The sequence below is a fragment of the Cydia amplana genome, chromosome 1 (genome assembly GCF_948474715.1).
Source record: "Cydia amplana chromosome 1, ilCydAmpl1.1, whole genome shotgun sequence".
NCBI lineage: Eukaryota > Metazoa > Arthropoda > Insecta > Lepidoptera > Tortricidae > Cydia > Cydia amplana.
Genome location: NC_086069.1, coordinates 17,437,709 through 17,455,555, shown reverse-complemented (window position 1 = coordinate 17,455,555; position 17,847 = coordinate 17,437,709). Strand labels below are relative to the sequence as shown.

Genomic DNA, 17,847 nt, shown 5'->3' with positions numbered 1-17,847 from the left:
CTGGTAAGGGCATTTATTTGTATGGTGATACAGATATTGTTCCTGCGTCATGGTTGTTTTCTATGTACCTATTTAAGTATTTATATATTATATATATCGTTGTCCGAGTACCCACAACACAAGCCTTCTTGAGCTTACCGTGGGGCTTAGTCAATTTGTGTAAAAATGTCCTATAACATTTAATATCTGGGTGACCGAGCTTCGCTCGGAAAACATATAAAAACTCGAAAATGCGCGTTTTCTCAGAGATAAGACCTAGCTAGATCGATTTTTCGCCCCGAAAACCCCCATATAGCAAATTTCATCGAAATCGTTAGAGCCGTTTACGAGATCCCCGAAATATATATATATAAATAAATAAATAAACAAGAATTGCTCGTTTAAAGGTATTAGATTTATTTATTCCCCCCTCCCCTCGGGAGGCCCGCGCGAAAGTTTCTGAGGCGCAATATGGCCCTAGAATACCACTGTCCCTTATCAATTCCGACTAATTATGGCAACCCTAGCTATAGCCCCCTCCAGACTATGTGCGTAAATCGCGGCGCGAAGCCGCGAACGCGAGTGTGGAATTACCGTCGGGCCTTAAAGTCATAACAGACTACCGCACCGCACTGCGACATTGGTGCGATGCGGCGCACGTACCACGTATCGATAGTCCACTCAGCACTAACTAGGTCTGCCCGTCTGTTAGCACTTAACGATATTTGCCAGTCCAGTCAGAAACAATTTTTAGCCAATCCGATTAAATTGTCTGATCAAATCAGGTGGTGTGGAATAGGCATAAATCTAAGGTGATTCTGATTAATTGTATACGCGTGGACGCTAGAGTCAGACCGAGAAAAGTCTGCAGCGATTTTGATAACCCACGCAGTGCAAGTGTTATTTTAAACGTCAATCTTCTATGAATTTATGACGTGTAAATAACACTTGCACTACGTGGGCTATCATTATCAAACTCGCTGCAGACTTTTCTTGGTCTAACTCTAGATGACATGAGATTGGCGAAAATTTCCATTTCTGATCAAATCGGTCAATTCGATCACCCCGTCTTAAGATTATGATTTACAGCTTGGCAAAAAAGAGTAGAAATTAAAAAGTGGCAACACTGTAGTGTCGTCCCTTTCAAACCAATATATATAAGAAAAAGGGACGACACTACAGTGTTGCCACTTTTTAATTTCTACTTTTTTGCCAAGCTGTATGATCGATAAAAAGTATGCGCCCTTTAATGTCACCATAAATCTAAAATTGATGATTAAATATGGTACGGGTGGAGTAGTTGAGATTTGATTAATTCTGTCGGTTTGATCATCTCGTCTGGACTGGACTGAGGGGCTACCGAGAAAACCGAAATTCACAAATTGCGGGGATCTTTCTCCTTTACTCCAATGAAGGCGTAATTAGAGTGAAAGAGAAAAATGCCCGCAATTTGCGAACTTCGATTTTCGCGGTTATAGCCCTGGCCCTCTAGCTAGTGTCATAGCCGGCTTAAACTCTCGCGCGAGCCACGAGACGAGCCGCGAGCCGCGCCACGAGACGCGAGTCCACCGCTTACACTCGCGTTCGGCTTGTCATTCGGTTATAAACCTTATGCCGTGCCGTTAGTGTTTAAATTATATTAGCTTGACGAGCTTGCGAGCCACGAGACGAGCCGCGAGCCCATCGCTTACACTCGCGTCTCGTGGCGCGGCTCGCGGCTCGTCTCGTGGCTCGTGCGAGAGTTTAAACTGGCTATAAGCGGTGGGCTCGCGGCTCGTCTCGTGGCTCGCAAGCTCGTCGAGCTAATATAATTTAAACACTAACGGCACGGCATAAGGTTTATAACCGAATGACAAGCCGAACGCGAGTGTAAGCGGTGGACTCGCGTCTCGTGGCGCGGCTCGCGGCTCGTCTCGTGGCTCACGCGAGAGTCTAAATCACCTATCACAGCATGTACCTTCTATGTGTCACTATGTCACAGTCAGTGCACGTCACATCCAAGGCCCCAACGTTCTCGGTTCTCAGTACAAAATTTATCCGTCAAGCCGTAGCCATTTTGGTGGTGGGCAAGCTGTGTATGTGTGCGTTAAAATGTGTATGTGTAAGTTTATTGCACGTTTTTAGGGATGTCGATTTGTCGATTTTAATCATGTTATATATCGATACTCTCTACACAGCGGAACGGAATAGCGATTAATTGAAGCTTCGATACCTTCACTAAAAATAAACAACCGGAAATGCTAATGGATAATGAATACTTTATAAATTTTATAATATAATAATAAACTCTATTATTGCGAAAAACACATTTTATTTGGTTTTAATGTAACATTTATATATGTGGCGTTCCATGCCTCCTCACAGTAATTTCAATAATTATAACGGGGTAATAATTAAGAGTAACTTAAAAAACTTCTGAATTAATGATTACAAGGATAAATTCTATATCTGGTTTAATTTATCGGCCGTATTGGATTTACACACTGTATAAAAAGTAATTACGAGAATAGATATGTTATGTTATTTACTTATATTTTGTCCGTAACTAGAAATGAGCTTCTCTTATAGAAAAGCACAATTGCACTACTACTGGCCTTTAAACAAAATAGTTTTGTTTAAAAAAGAACGTACTCGTTCAGCAGGTTCGGACATTTTTTTTGTCATGTGATGTATGCGTAGTTTTAAGTATGACAGGGCTATCGCTTTAATTAACAGATTTCTGTGTTCATCTATGAAATTATTCTCCAAAGAATGTCCATGTAAGTTTTGGAATATATTAGTGGGTAATATTTTGGTTGAAATCTGGTTTAACATTTTTAACATATAAATAGGCTTGCCAACAGAATTTTTGCTAAATCTAACTTGAACTCTAAGCGTTTTTTCCGTTGTTTTGCAAGTTATCGTGACGTCTTGAGAAGGCTTGTTCAGACCTCCTCGGTCCTTTACTGAAATCAAAGAAAATTCGTTTGATGTGTTCTTTTCTTCAAGAACGTCCAGGCAGTTTTCGCATTTGAGATTTTTTTTTAATTTTCTTACGACGAATCCGGCTATGTAGTGTACAACGTGGTGTGCATACTCGGTCAATATTGTTGGGTGCATAATAGTCGTATAATCATGATCTAACTCAACATAGGATAGGTCTCTTTGAGGAATATCGATCAAACGGCCTCGGGCTGTCGTGCCATTTAAATGATTTTCGAAATCAGGAACCATCTGATTATCCGCATAATCATGATCCAACTGAACACTGGATAAGTTTTCACCAGGAGCATCTATCAAGCGACCCCGCCTTGTAGTGTCATTTAAATGTTTTTGGAAATTAGGAACCGTCTGCTTATTGTTTCCCTCTCCAGATGTCGATGGCCTACTATAATGTAGTAATTTTATTTTATCTAAGGGAATACAATTTCCGTTTGAGCTGTCTCTGAACTGGGCGTGTACCAAAAGCCTTTTATAAGCAGCTTGAAATGTGCGGGCAGACGGGTTATTGTTGAACCCGCCTTTAGATCTGATTGCTCCAAAAAATATTTCAATTTGATCTTGGCTCAATCTATAAGTCCTGATGTATTTAAGGCTCGAATTTTCTGTAACATATGTTTTGTATAGATGAATCAGGGATTTAGCGCATGTTATAAATCCACGAAACCCGGTGGCTCTCGTAGACTCTAGAACGCCGATGTCTTCATCGACAAACCGAAGTCCCTTAATATATGTCTCGGCCTTGATAAAAAAATCTTTTATTTCCTGATGGTTACATTGCATAATAGGCTTTTTAAAACCTTTTGCCCGGAAATTTTGTGTATTCATGGTGTCAAACAAATCATTAAATATTTCAATAAATTTGATTGTACCTTGGCAGTCTTCAAATCCATGGTACTTAGATTCCTGGCAAAATCGTAGTGCATCTGCTACTGACTGACTGAGTAACTGCGTAGCCAGTCGAACTTTCATTTTCTGTTTGGCAAAATTAATGTGTCCTTTTTTTAATTTGTTGGCCAGGTGAAGTTTCTCGTTTTCCTGCAAATCATTTATTTTTTCGACAAGGCCCCAATCTATACGATTGCCTTCGGTATCGACCAGCACACGTCGTTCTGCGAAAGCATTTCTGACCAATTTTATATTGTGGCATGGATCTGGCCATAAACAAATGGGTTGGTTATTGAAGATAAAATAGTTATTGTCAGGACCGTTGTTGTCGCAACCCAAATACGAGGACATTGCCTTATTTGTGGCCGCACCGTCATATGTTAAGGATAACACTATAGCCCCACACTCTTGCAATAATGAGAGACACTGTTCTACAAGTGTGGCTTTTTGTTGAGCTGTGATCGAGTTTAGCATAAAATAGCCCACGGCTATCTTCCAGTTGTCATTAACTGCTGTAACCATAAAGGTTAGGGCTTCTTTTGCCAAAGGAATATCGTCAGATTTCAGTACAGGTCCTATATTCACGTATCCGAAGTATTTGTGGCCATCCCATTCAACTTGCTTTCTTATCGCCATTTCGTCCATGCTGAGAGCTATGTACAAAGGCTTGGTGCCATTTTGTATAACCCTCACCTTAATTGCTTCGAAAGCTTCTTTCGTAAAACCTGGATCGCAATCCATTCCTTGGTACCATTTAGATATGGTTTTCGGGTGAGGTAAAGCGTTGTTGAGTTCCTCACGTACAAAATTATATGCACGCGGTGAAAAAAAATGAAGAGTCACCGCGAATTTCTTCAGCTCAGGACTGAATGATTTTGATTTCTCTCCCTTAGCAGAAGACAAAAATTTTTCAACTAATGGATTGCTCTTCACTAAGTTCATAACAGTCATATTTTCTTTTTCAACCTTTTCTTTTTGTAAGAACTCCATCAATTTTTCGCTTAAAGTTTCTTTACTTTTTGAAAGTCTTCTAGTGCGTGCTCTCAAAGCTTTAATTGTGTGAAGACGTTTCTTTGCTAAATTTTGTGCTCGTATTAATGTCTCTTCAAGTTTTGCAATCTTCGCTAACAGTGCGTGGTCTGGATTGCTTAAAGATATATACGACACGTTAGTTCTTGCAGAAGATCCAGTAGTAATAGTCTCCGCCACCAATGGAACCTTTCTAAATTGATTTGAGGAATTCAATGAAAATGGCATATCGCAAATTGGTGTAGCTGTCATAGTGTCAGTGGCCGATGGAATCTCATTTGAGGGATTCAGTGAAAATGCCATCGCTCCCTTATCGCAACTGGGCGTAGCTGCCATAGTGTCAGTGGCTGATGGAATCTGATCTGAGGGATTCAGTGGAGATGGCATCGCTCCCATGTCGTAACTGGGCGTAGCTACCATGGTGGCAGTGGCCGATGGAATCTGATCTGAGGGATTCAGTGAAAATAGTATCGCTCCCATGTCACAAATGGGTCTAGCTGCCATAGTAGCAGTGGCTGATGGAATCTGATCTGAGGGATTCAGTGGAGATGGCATCGCTCCCATGTCGTTACTGGGCGTAGCTACCATGGTGGCAGTGGCCGATGGAATCTGATCTGAGGGATTCAGTGAAAATAGCATCGCTCCCATGTCACAAATGGATGTAGCTGCCATAGTAGCAGTGGCCGATAGAATCTGATCTGAAGTATTCAGCGGAAATGGCATCGCTCCCATGTCGTAACTGGGCGTAGCTACCATCATGGTGGCAGTGGCCGATAGAATCTGATCTGAAGGATTCAGTGGAGATGGCATCGCTCCCATGTCGCAAATGGGTGTAGCTGCCATAGTGGCAGTAGCCGATGTAATCATTATTGTGGGTACGGCATTCTCTTTTAAATGAGTACGTCTATTACCTTTATCTTTATAAAAACAATCAGGTGCAAAATGTTTACTACACAGCCTGTCACTTTTTCTTGGCACCCAGTTTGAATCATTGAGGGAATAACGCAAAAATTCTAACCATTTCTGTCCAACTGGAGTGGTTAAGTTTGGAATTCTGAAACAATAACTCTTTTAAAACATACAATTTACAAATAGGACATTTCCTTGACGATTTCTTTAAAAGTTGAGATTAATCATGGATAAATCTAAAAAATACGTATTAAATAGCACGAAATATAACATATTTCAAGGTATCGCCATATAAATAGTTCAATAACATTACTAATGGCACAGTGAGTGAAAAATTTACACTCATTAGACTGTAAGTAGTTATAGCTGCTTTGATAGTGCATGACACCTTGCACTTTGTGACTATGCGCTGAAACTTGGCACAGTTGATTCTTAAATATAATAGGATCTCAAAGCTTACACCAGAAATGTTGCTGCAGAAACAGGTTTAGAAATTGTCAGGTGCAAATACTGCAAATGCATAAAACAGTGCCGCGGCTGGAGCAATTGGAAAACCAGGCAGCTTAAATGTTCAGACCTCTGTATGACTGTGCAGTGGATCTTCATCATGGCTTGGATTTTATATCTTGTAATATATAAAATAAATGTACATTGCGTTGTTTCATTCAAAATACTACGCGCCACTTGCACCATCCCACTGACCCGGGGTTAAGCGGTTAAACCATTAACACAGTGTCAAATTGTACTGGTAACCATGGTAACTCCAGCCAGGTTTAACCGGTTAACCCCGGGTTAGTGGGATGATGCAAGTGGCGCTAACAAATTTAACCTAAAACAATAATATATTCACCATTCGTGTGTTTAAAACAGTACTTAAACCCTACTTCACGGACGATCATGCATTGAGATCACCCTGACCCACGCAGAATTTTTTTTTATCTCCCTTGTTTTAACAGATTTATATAATGAGCTATATATTTTTGTAAACTAGATAAGTGTAGCTTTACGACTATATTTTTTGTTTTGAGATTTCTGTTATACTTTTAAAAAAAAATTGGTAATTATAAAAAAAAAACAAAAATACTTTTTTTAGTCTTTTCTACTTTATTCATTATTTTTGTTAGAAAGTGCATTGTTTTTGTTCTAAAAATAGATTCCTCATCCTAAATTTATCTGAAAATGATATATCACATGCCCTAGTACCTATAGCTTTAGAGAAATGTGGCTTCAATTGTAGCGCGGCAGCGTCGAACTTCCCCCCCCCCCCCCTCCCCCCCACTAAATGCGCGGTGGCTCTCGATGTCTCCCGATCTTTATCAACTCAGGACCAGCTAAGAATTAATTGTGCCAAGTTTCAGCGCATAGTCACAAAGTGCAAGGTTCCCATACAACAGCGTGCAGTATCAAATAGGGTTTGCTCCCGGTACTAAGTTTGTATGGCGAGAACCGGGAATTCCCGGGAATTCCCGGTTCTCGCCATACAAACTCAGTACCGGGAGCAAACCCTAGTATCAAAGCAGGTATTACTACTAGTTACATATTCTAAAACAACATTCACCTGTGAAAGCTTAAACATTCCACTTCAATATCTTTTTTCTTCCAGCGTGATTTGCACCTACGTAGAATACACGTCAACGTCATTGTATTTTGTAGCAATTTTCAATCCTGCTTTTAATTAGCAAAACATGACATGACAATATGAATTTGGCATTTAGGATAGAAAAATAATAAGTGCTAAGAGTAAAGAGGTTCACCACATTCACCCGGGCCAATATAATAGAATAAATACTTCGGCGAATTCCGGATTCTGCCGGACCTCCCGGGTTGCTCCGCACCGGTTCATCGCCATCAGGGCTCGGTGGCTCTGTCACTTCTTGCAAAGTTTATACATTTTTTTCCCTGCTTAAGGGAAGCTGCTGCTAGTTAGATAGGTTAGAAAGAAGTAGAAGAATTAATTTACAAAAGTTATTTAATATTACTTAAAATTAAAATAGGTGCATAAGGCCGTGAGTTCTTTATAACTGAGCCGACACAGATTAATGTAGGTAATATCGAAACAAGTCCTTAATAGGATGCACTTTCCTGAGGCTCTACATCGCATGCGTCGCAGTTGGAGATGGCTCGGCTGTGGTTCCAGATCCTCAGCAAACGGAACGGAAACCTTCCGGAATGTAGAGCTTGCGCATAGCGCAACCCGGGGTAGTGCAGGCTAGAGGGTTCCAAATTCAACCCCAGACTTGGTCCCCGATCCGGGGAAACGTTCACAGCATATTAACAATAAGGAACGATCCAAATAGTATCAAGGTAAATAATTATATTATATTAGAGATATTTAATATCTTATTTGTCGTAGACTTTCATCAATTTTCTTCATGTGCCAGATTTCCGAAACCTATTTTATTTTGTTTTAAAAATTTACAACCGGCGAGCACAAAGCACCGAGCGCAAACGAGGTTTTATAGCAAACCGTTACAATCTTATACATTTTGGTTCCCTGTGTTCGCAGGCCATTTTCGAAAGAGGGCCATCAGGGCCGGTGTACCATGAATTTCCGCCGTTGATTATGGTAATATTGAACTCACAAAACATACTGGTGTGCTGAATACAGTACCTATGTAAATAATTGTATTTAGGTATTGACCTAGCATATTAGGACCTAAGAAGTGTATTGAGGTAAATTTTGCTTAGAAATACATTTAAAAAATTAACCATACAAAATAATTCGGCCCGCAATGTAAAGCAATACAAAAGTTACGAGATACGAGCTTTTTCAAGTAACTGTCAACGCTTGTTGGCCTATAAAAAGCTGGTATCTCGTAATGTCTCGTAATGTTTGCAGAACATTACTGGTCGGTATATTTTCAAAAAATTATAACGGGGTCATAATTAAGAGCAACTTATAAGTAAAGAACTTCTAAATTCATGATTAGACGGATAAATTCTATATCTGGTTTAATTTATCGCCCGTATTGGATTTACACACTGTATATAAAGTTATGTTATAATGGTTATCTGTTCATTTTAGATAGTTTAGATCCTTTCAAGTAAAATTTAAATTGTAAAAAGGCCGTATAGTTTATCGATATGACTTTATCGTCGTGGCCACATACCTTTGGTTCCTCAGTGTAAATTGTATATAAATTGTGTCTGTGTGTGTGAGGCTACGGTGACAGATGGCTTACGCTCCATCTTTAAAAATAATACATCTATGGTCACATCCATGCATCATCCATGTCACGTCACTCATCACTGTCACTGTCAGAAGTGAGACTCGCACTACTCGGATCGGAGGACTCGTTCGAGTCACAACAAAGTCAACAAAGATTTTATTCTAGATTATAGTCGATTATACCAATGAAAAAAGAATCATATGGAAGCGACAAACCTACAAAAAAAGTGTGGCCGACGCCATATTGCCGAGAACTGAACATGGCGGTCTGTAGTGCTGAGAAGACAAGTTGATATTTGACAAGGATATCGATAAACTAAGTTGTCATCATTTTAAACACATAAACCTATTAGATCCACTTAAAGACAAGAAAAACATAGTGTACAAAAGGCGGAGTTTATACGTCTTATGATATTCTCTACCAGTCCACCTTAACGCAAAGCAGAAAAAATGTTGATGTTGGCCTGTAACTTAAGATAACATATAATTGAGAGAACGCTATTTGTTGGCTTATGAGTCTTTATGACGGCCGTTTGCATTATCGATACCTACTCTAGTTCATAATCGTACTAATTATGATTAATTAAGACGATAGTGCAGATATCACAAAGTTGCAATTTAATTATTAATATAAATGCATAGATGGTCAGGCAAGTCTTGTCGGTAGAAAAAGGCGCAAAATTCAAATTTTCTATGGGACGATATCCCTTCGCGCCTACATTTTTGAAATTTGCCGCCTTTTTTTACTGACAAGATCTGCTTGACCATTTATAATTAGCGGTATTGTGAACTAGGGTACCGTTATTAGTTAAATATAACATAAGAAGATTATTCTTCCTATGTAGAATAAAACAACATTCATACACAAAAATATTCTTTATTCATTTCTGATTCGGAATAATACAACTTTGTTCAGGTAGTTCCAGAAAGATTCTTTTTCCGTTTGTTTTTTCTATAATATTGGAAACGTACATCAAGGTAAGTTTGAATTACTTACACTTTTCATCAGCAAGAGTTTGTGTTTTGCCTTATATTTTCTGTTCCAATGGTTTCTAACCATTTTTTTCTCGTACATTCGGTTCAGATTTCGGTAACCTGAAAAAACAAAAATATTATATAATATTTCCCTCAATATACTTTCCCTCAGTACAACCGCTTTCAGGATACAGGTTTTAAGTATATACATACATATATACTTGGTCAACCAGATCTTTTCAGTAGAAAAAGGCGGCAAATTTGAAAAATGTAGGCGCGAAGGGATATCGTCCGTCGTAAAATGAGATTGGTCCAATTTTTGCTAATTAATTGAAAATATAAATGTACATACAAAATCTTTCAAATACATGTTAAGATTCTTCCCCAAACTTTTCTTAAATTCGATATAAAAGCACATCACTAGCTGTCAAATGTACTAATTTCTATAGTACGAAAATATCGAAAATAAATCCTTAAATTATTCCAGTATATCGCAAATAGTATTTATTGGCTAGTTATTAACTAAATACACACCATAAGAAGGCAGTCATCTATGAAATAAAGTCCGTCAACCAAATCTTGTCAGTAGTAAAAGGCGGCAAATTTGAAAAATCGCGGGTTAGCAACACTGTTTCGAATAATTCCAAAATGCGTGTCATCTGTGTTTTATCTGTGGAATGTGGATCCTGAACGACAGCCGTCACCTTATTTGTTTTCATTTGGTTTTCATTCTGAATCGTTTCTGTTTCAAGAGATATTTCTGCTGTCACCATTAAATACCAATACATTAAATAAGAATAAGCAAAGCTAAGGGGCCTACAATGTACAATCATGCTCGTTGATGGTAAACATTACTAAAAATTGAGGTTATGACAAGTACACACTGGAAGAACTCTTTCGAACTTTTAAGATTATGTTCAGTTTTTTTGTTTTAGGGTTAAAAGGCATAAATAAAATTAAAACGTATGCCTAAATCTATCCAACAAGACCATAAATTGTGTCCTGGAAACAGTCCATAGGCCCACATGTCTAATATTTTCAGCAATCAGTTGTGACTATTTACAAAGGTAAACCTTTTAAACAGTATTAAGAGCCTTGATTATATCGCCGTTCTTTCGCAATATCTACCTAATCTATACATGTTTGTTGCAGGATTAAATCTTGCCCAATATAAGGCGTTCGTAGTAGGTAGTATCTTTTCAGACAATACTTACCTATGGCGGTTTATGTACGTGTACAACGCAACCAAGTCGAAAAGTGACCCTTATCTTATTTACCTTTAAATTAAATAAACACCCAAATATCAGTTGTTTTATTTTTAATATGTATATTGTACAATATATACCAATCAAAAAAATTACACAGGTATGTCATATTCATCCAGAACAGTACACTAATTTACATTAACAAGTGGCATATTATATTGTAAATAACAAATATATGCACTATCTAAATATCTGCATTTTGATATGATTTTATTTTAGTACACTTAGAAGACATAGATAGGGAACAAAGAGAATATAAGCAGTTGTTTTTGATATCTTCAAATTTGTTCATCATTTTGATTAACATCGCTTTTAAATTGTCCGTCCATGTTTCAATTTTTTTCAATAAACCGCGAGTGACAATTTGAATTGACGTACACAGGGCGCGCTCAGCGGAAAAAAAAATCTGTTGGTTCGATGTACATTGCTGCTTTTCTTAGCGCAATACTGCTCTTTGAGTGTTGCCCTACTTTAGTTTGCTTTACATTGCTACTGACAAGATTTGGTTGACGGACTATAACAAATATTTCAGTTAAAATGTAAACATACCGGTGCAACGACAAACTTTTCCGGTTTTCCTTTTTTCTTGAGCCACATCCAACAAAACTGCACTTAGGCATTATGTCCTTTCTTGTCCTTAACGACTACACCACATTATTAAACAGAAATATTCGCAAAATTTCCAAATATCCAATATTTTATTTTAATAACAGAACACTTTGACGCTTCATGTACCATGGAAAACGTGAACTGAATATGGCGGACCGGCCACAGTAGGCATGTCACGTGACCATCAAATGAAAAATGTTGCCATAGCAGAACGCACTGAAGTATTGTTATCCTTTTCCACATAAGAGAAAATATATTGGTTAGAAAGTGACAACATAATGTTTACTTATTCTGCATCGAAATGCTTGGTATTTGTATAACTGATTGCATGTATAGAACAATATGCCGAGTCCACTCTTTTATACGTCATTGGATTATACGAATTGTTAACTTGTTAAGAGTTAAAGATAAGAAAACAAATAATACAAACGATGCATAATTTGGATTCAGACAGTGAAGATGAATTGCCACCAGGTTGGGAGGAAAAATCCACCGAAGATGGTAGTGTTTACTTCGTAAAGTAAGTTTCTTATCTTCATTGTGTTTTTTATCGAATGTTGTGCAAATGAGTTCTCAAATGACAAGATGGTCTTGTTATGTATCAATGAGTTACTTACTGCTTAATACTGAAAGTGGCTAATTGCCATTATGCCATATTTGAGTTACAGTTCAATTATTATTCATAGAGTGGGCCTGGTGCGGTAACAAACCAACCAGTACCTACTCATTTAAATTAACCACCTAGTTGAAGGTAACAAAACGGTTTGTCAGTACAGTAAGTATTATGTGAATATTATTTTATGTGAAATATCAGGAACTTGAACATTACTTCCTTTTTCTATTTCATTCCCCATGATTGTCTAGGACAGGGATTCCCAATCTGTGCGCTGCGGCGCCGTGAGGCAATCGTCCTCACCATGTTACTTATCTATTTTGAATAGCCTAGCTAGGTTAGGGCGCCGAGATTAAATTTTAAACTTGAAAGTGTGCCGCAGACTTAAAATAGATTGGGAACCCCTGCCTGGTCTTGAAAATAAAATGACGATTTTTTTGTAGCACATGCACAACCAAAACCCAATGGACTCATCCACGCACAGGCTGTAAGAAAGTTATACCGAAAGAATTGCCCTTTGGGTGGTCGAAAACTGTAGATGAAGAGGGAAAAACTTTATATGTTCAGCAAGAAACTGGTCACAAGACATATGTGGATCCCAGGCTAGCTTTTGCTAAGGAAGAGAAAAAACATGTGCATGATTTCAGGCAGAGGTTTGATGCGTCTTCAACTGCATTTCAAGTAAGTTATTATGACAAATAGTACTGTCATACCTAGGGAATGCTACCAGTAAATATTTAGTATGGGAAATACTGGTAATTTCTATGCAATTTTTTACCGGATTTCATTCCCTAGTCATAGCTAAATTTTTCATCAATATTTGCGGGTAGGTATTCTTCTTCTTTATCGTGTATTTTTTATCTTTTATTCCAGATTTTACATGGTGTAGATTTATCTGGAAAATATGCCATGATAACGGGCTGCAACACAGGCATTGGTTATGAGACGGCAAAGTCTCTAGCGCGTCATGGATGCAAGATATTACTGGCCAATCGGAATATGGATGCCACACAAACAGCTATAGAAAACATTGTGAAAGAAACAAATGCTGCTGAAGAAAATTTAAAAGCCATCCAGCTTGATTTGTCATCCTTACAAAGTGTGAAAAAGTGTGCAACAATGGTGAAGACATTATTTTCTGAGTAAGATTCTCATTAAGTTGCAGTAAATACAGAGAACGGAGTTATTAAAAAGTCGTAGTGCTTAAATTAAAGTTTAAAAACATGATATCGCGCTCCCAGACACGATCTTCCATCTCGCTCACGCTTATGCTCAGTGAGAGTGAGAGAAAATCACGAATTTACTGAACCTTAACAGTTAGGATCCAAAACAAGGTTTTTTTGTATACCTATATAATTATTTGTCACAATACACAATTACGTATTTTATTAGAGTTCGGACTTAAACACTATTACTTTTCAGTCATCTTGATATGTTGATACTGAATGCTGGAGTATTTGGTATCCCATTCACAGAGACTGAAGACAACTATGAGACAACATTCCAGGTGAACCATCTCAGCCATCTGTATCTGGCCATCTTATTGGAACCACTACTAAAAAAGGGCTCAAAGGTGATTTTTGTTTCTTCAGAGTCCCATCGGTAAGCAATTTGAAATTATAAAATATCCAATCTATTAATAGCAAATAATTTTAAGATAGCATATCAATTAAGCATAAACAGATTAAAAATGGTAAAGCAAATAACAATTTATATCTATAAGTATATAGATAAAACATTAGCAAGCATTAAAACAAGTTATTTTTACTTGTTTACCTTTATTTACGGTATGCTAATGAAATGACAAGGCCAGAAATGATGTATTATGTCATTGTCTTGTTATCTTGAACAAAAAATAACATAGAGTGAATATAATGTGAGAAATATTTATAAAATTATATTAATTTTTACTTCTTAGCTTAACCTTTTGGACGCCAATGACCGATATATCCGCACCGTAGGTTCAACGCCAAAGACCGATTAATCGGTCACCGACCACAGAGCAACATAGACCTACGTGCATATGCATAAAGTTTAATTTCAGTTTTGACACTTTGGTGACGTGGCGTCAGCGTGACAGCTTTTGTGTTTGACACGGCGTCGAAAAGGTTAAAGTTACATGTTACTAAAAATACAGTAAGCAGAACAACTGGAGTTTCTGATACCAGAAGGGTTGCAATAAAGAGAATGGTCCACCCAATGTAATGTTTTGCACAAACTTTCTTCATATTCAATTAATTTTCTTCATAGTCAATTTGTGTAATAATGTCCTATAATATTTATTTATTTATTTTATATTAGTCAATATTTGTTTACCTTATTTTTCAGTTTTGCCAGCCTAAAGAACTTGTTTGCACAGCAAAGCCTTTCGATGTCTAAGGACCAGTACAGTGGAATGATGGCTTACAACAATTCTAAACTCTTCAACGTTATAACTGCAAAGGCAAGTGTTCGTTATAATAAAAAAGCGGCCAAGTGCGAGTCGGACTCGCCCATGAAGGGTTCCGTATTTAGGCGATTTATGACGTATAAAAAAAACTACTTACTAGATCTCGCTCAAACCAATTTTCGGTGGAAGTTTACATGGTAATCTACATCATATATTTTTTTTAGTTTTATCATTCTCTTATTTTAGAAGTTACAGGGGGGGGGGGGGGGGGGGACACATTTTACCACTTTGGAAGTGTCTCTCGCGCAAACTATTCAGTTTAGAAAAAAATGATATTAGAAACCTCAATATCATTTTTGAAGACCTATCCATAGATACCCCACACGTATGGGTTTGATGAAAAAAAAATTTTTGAGTTTCAGTTCGAAGTATGGGGAACCCCAAAAATTTATTGTTTTTTTTTCTATTTTTGTGTGAAAATCTTAATGCGGTTCACAGAATACATCTACTTACCAAATTTCAACAGTATAGTTCTTATAGTTTCGGAGAAAAGTGGCTGTGACATACGGACGGACAGACAGACAGACAGACAGACATGATGAATCTATAAGGGTTCCGTTTTTTGCCATTTGGCTACGGAACCCTAAAAAGCTCTTACAGATACAAAACATCAGACGTGACGTGATACACAATATAAAATAGATGTATCGCTTTGATCAAATTAAGTGGACTAACTAAACTAAAGCAATATATAACTGACGATCCAATCGAACTGACGTATTTTATTGTTCTGAAAGTGAATTTGTAAAGGTTACATTGTTTGTGTTGTGTTATTCTTAGTTATAGTACTTATAGTACATACCTAGTTTATAAGTAATTAGCTCTTAATGTTAATAGCCTGCCTACACTATCGCATTGGGAAACTGTTAAGATAGCTGTAAGATTTATTAAATAAAAAAAAAAAATAAAAAAAAAATAAAGAATGTAAAAAAAAATTGCGACTTATTTGTTAAATAACATATACTTCTTTTAAATACCACTTTGATTAAGTGACACTTACAAATTAAACAAATTTAATATTTTCAGGTCCTGAGCGAGGAATGGAAAGGCAAAGGCATTTGCGTGAACTCACTTCACCCAGGCAACATGGTGTACACCAACCTGAGCAAGTCTTGGTGGCTATACAGGCTAGCATTCATGTTTGTTCGACCTTTCACCAAGTCTTGGGTAAATAAATGTTGCTCATATTATTTTAAAGTACAGTCACTCTTAAATATGTAGGTACACAATTATGCACCTTATTTCAATGGGGCTGGCAACACATAGGATAAGGGTGTCGTACGAGGCGACTAAGTCCACAAACGAAGCAAGAAAGTATTTCGTTACAGGGGAGATGGTTGTCTTCTTAGCATTGGTTTGCGATCCATCTAGAAGAAGGATACTCCAAATATAACCCGGAATGGAGTTTCCGTAGGGTCCAACCTGAAATAAGCGGCAGATTCCTGCAGCTGACCTGTCTTCACACGTATTGGCTCGCCTTTCCTGTGGGATAAGACAGTGAAGCCGAGAGGGTAATGCAGGTGCTGGGCATCCCTGCGTTTCCTTAATTTCGTCCCAGGCGGTGTAATAGGATATTTCTCCGGTTTTACGCCATAAATCGTCTGCATTAGACGCTAAGGCCAATGATTTCAATGGGGCTGGCAACAGTAAAAGGTTTTTATAGACGGCGCCAAAATAGGTGTTACCGCCTGTTCTATGAGATTAGGCTTAAAGGGCTATTATCCAGTCCACCTTTCTCTTACGCACAAGCAAAAAAAATAGCGGATTTTACGCCGTGAAGCATTCTCTACCAGTCAACCATTGGGCTAAACAGTAACAGTTAGTTTGGTGCAGAATTCAATTATAGGAATAATCGTAATCATAATATTTATTGATAATATAAATTACATGTCAAATTATTAATAAGATTGGGAATTCATGTTTCTTTTACGCCACCTGACCTTAAATACAAATTAAAGGTAATCAGTTATCATCATCAGTTACAAAGATATTTAACCCCCTGCTGCATAGATATAAACCCTCTGCATAGGGGAGGTCAGCCAACTGTCTACATCAATAGCTATATGTATACCTAATTATGTTTCATTCCAGCAACAAGCAGCCGCCACGACAGTGTACGTAGCCACGGCGGCGGAGCTCGAAGGCGTCACGGGCCTGTATTTCAACAACTGCTTTTACTGTGAAGAGTCCGCTTTATGCAGGGACAAGGATATAGCGAATGAAGTCATCGCTTTGTCGCTAAGAATGGTAGAGCAACGCGTAGGCCCCGATGGCCTTCAGAAATATTTGCAGAAATATTGCCCACCTAGTAGTAGTGTTCAGGCTTAAGGCCCGTTTACAAAATGTATAAAGAATGATGATGTGCGATATCGTATAATTTATTGACATCACTATTTTATCTTGTTAGACGTAAAATAGTCGTTTACTCTTCGGGGGAGGAACTGGTTCTGTGAATATGTGTAAATATCCCTTTAGACCAGTCTAAGAGACCAGCGGTACTGAATCTGCGGCCCGCCAGGCTTTTTTACACGTGGCCCGCCAGGTGTACTCCAAGATTCGTCTTGCGGCGCGGGGCTACAAGGTATAGTTTGTAGCTTTCTAGTAGACCCCGAAGGCTTATCCTATTGTCTATTGTTCAGTAAAACCGCACGTGCTACTTACCTGCAAAAAAGGGTCCTGATTATTCTATTTGGCACCTGAGCGCGGGCTAGTCCAACGCTCAGAAAACCAGTGTACATAGGTGCGCTCTCCGATAACGCGCCTTTGTTACGCATCTCGATGACACATTTTAGACTGGTTCTGTAGCGTTCGACTCGCCGGCACTCAGTAACCGAAGTACCGATTTTTTATGCAGGTGGTTGTGGCACGTGGCACGAGCGGTTTTTCTTAACAATAGACAATAGGATTAGCCTTCGGGGTCTATTAGAAAGCTACAAACTATAAAACCACAGTGTAAAAAGTATACAGTGGACCGACGACTTTG

General features: G+C 38.1%; 2 protein-coding genes across 2 annotated transcripts in view; both read left to right on the top strand.

The window, feature by feature from the left end:
- LOC134648429 (uncharacterized) overlaps positions 1–17,847 on the top strand; it is a 132,915-nt gene that overhangs the window by 24,280 nt on the left and 90,788 nt on the right. The window lies entirely within an intron of this gene.
- On the top strand, positions 12,194–17,248 carry LOC134649527 (WW domain-containing oxidoreductase). Its single transcript, XM_063504293.1, has 7 exons — positions 12,194–12,322; positions 12,859–13,096; positions 13,289–13,557; positions 13,838–14,017; positions 14,744–14,858; positions 15,891–16,031; positions 16,956–17,248. Exons 1-7 carry the CDS (start codon positions 12,234–12,236, stop codon positions 17,190–17,192), a joined length of 1,269 nt encoding a protein of 422 aa, XP_063360363.1. The 5' UTR covers positions 12,194–12,233; the 3' UTR covers positions 17,193–17,248.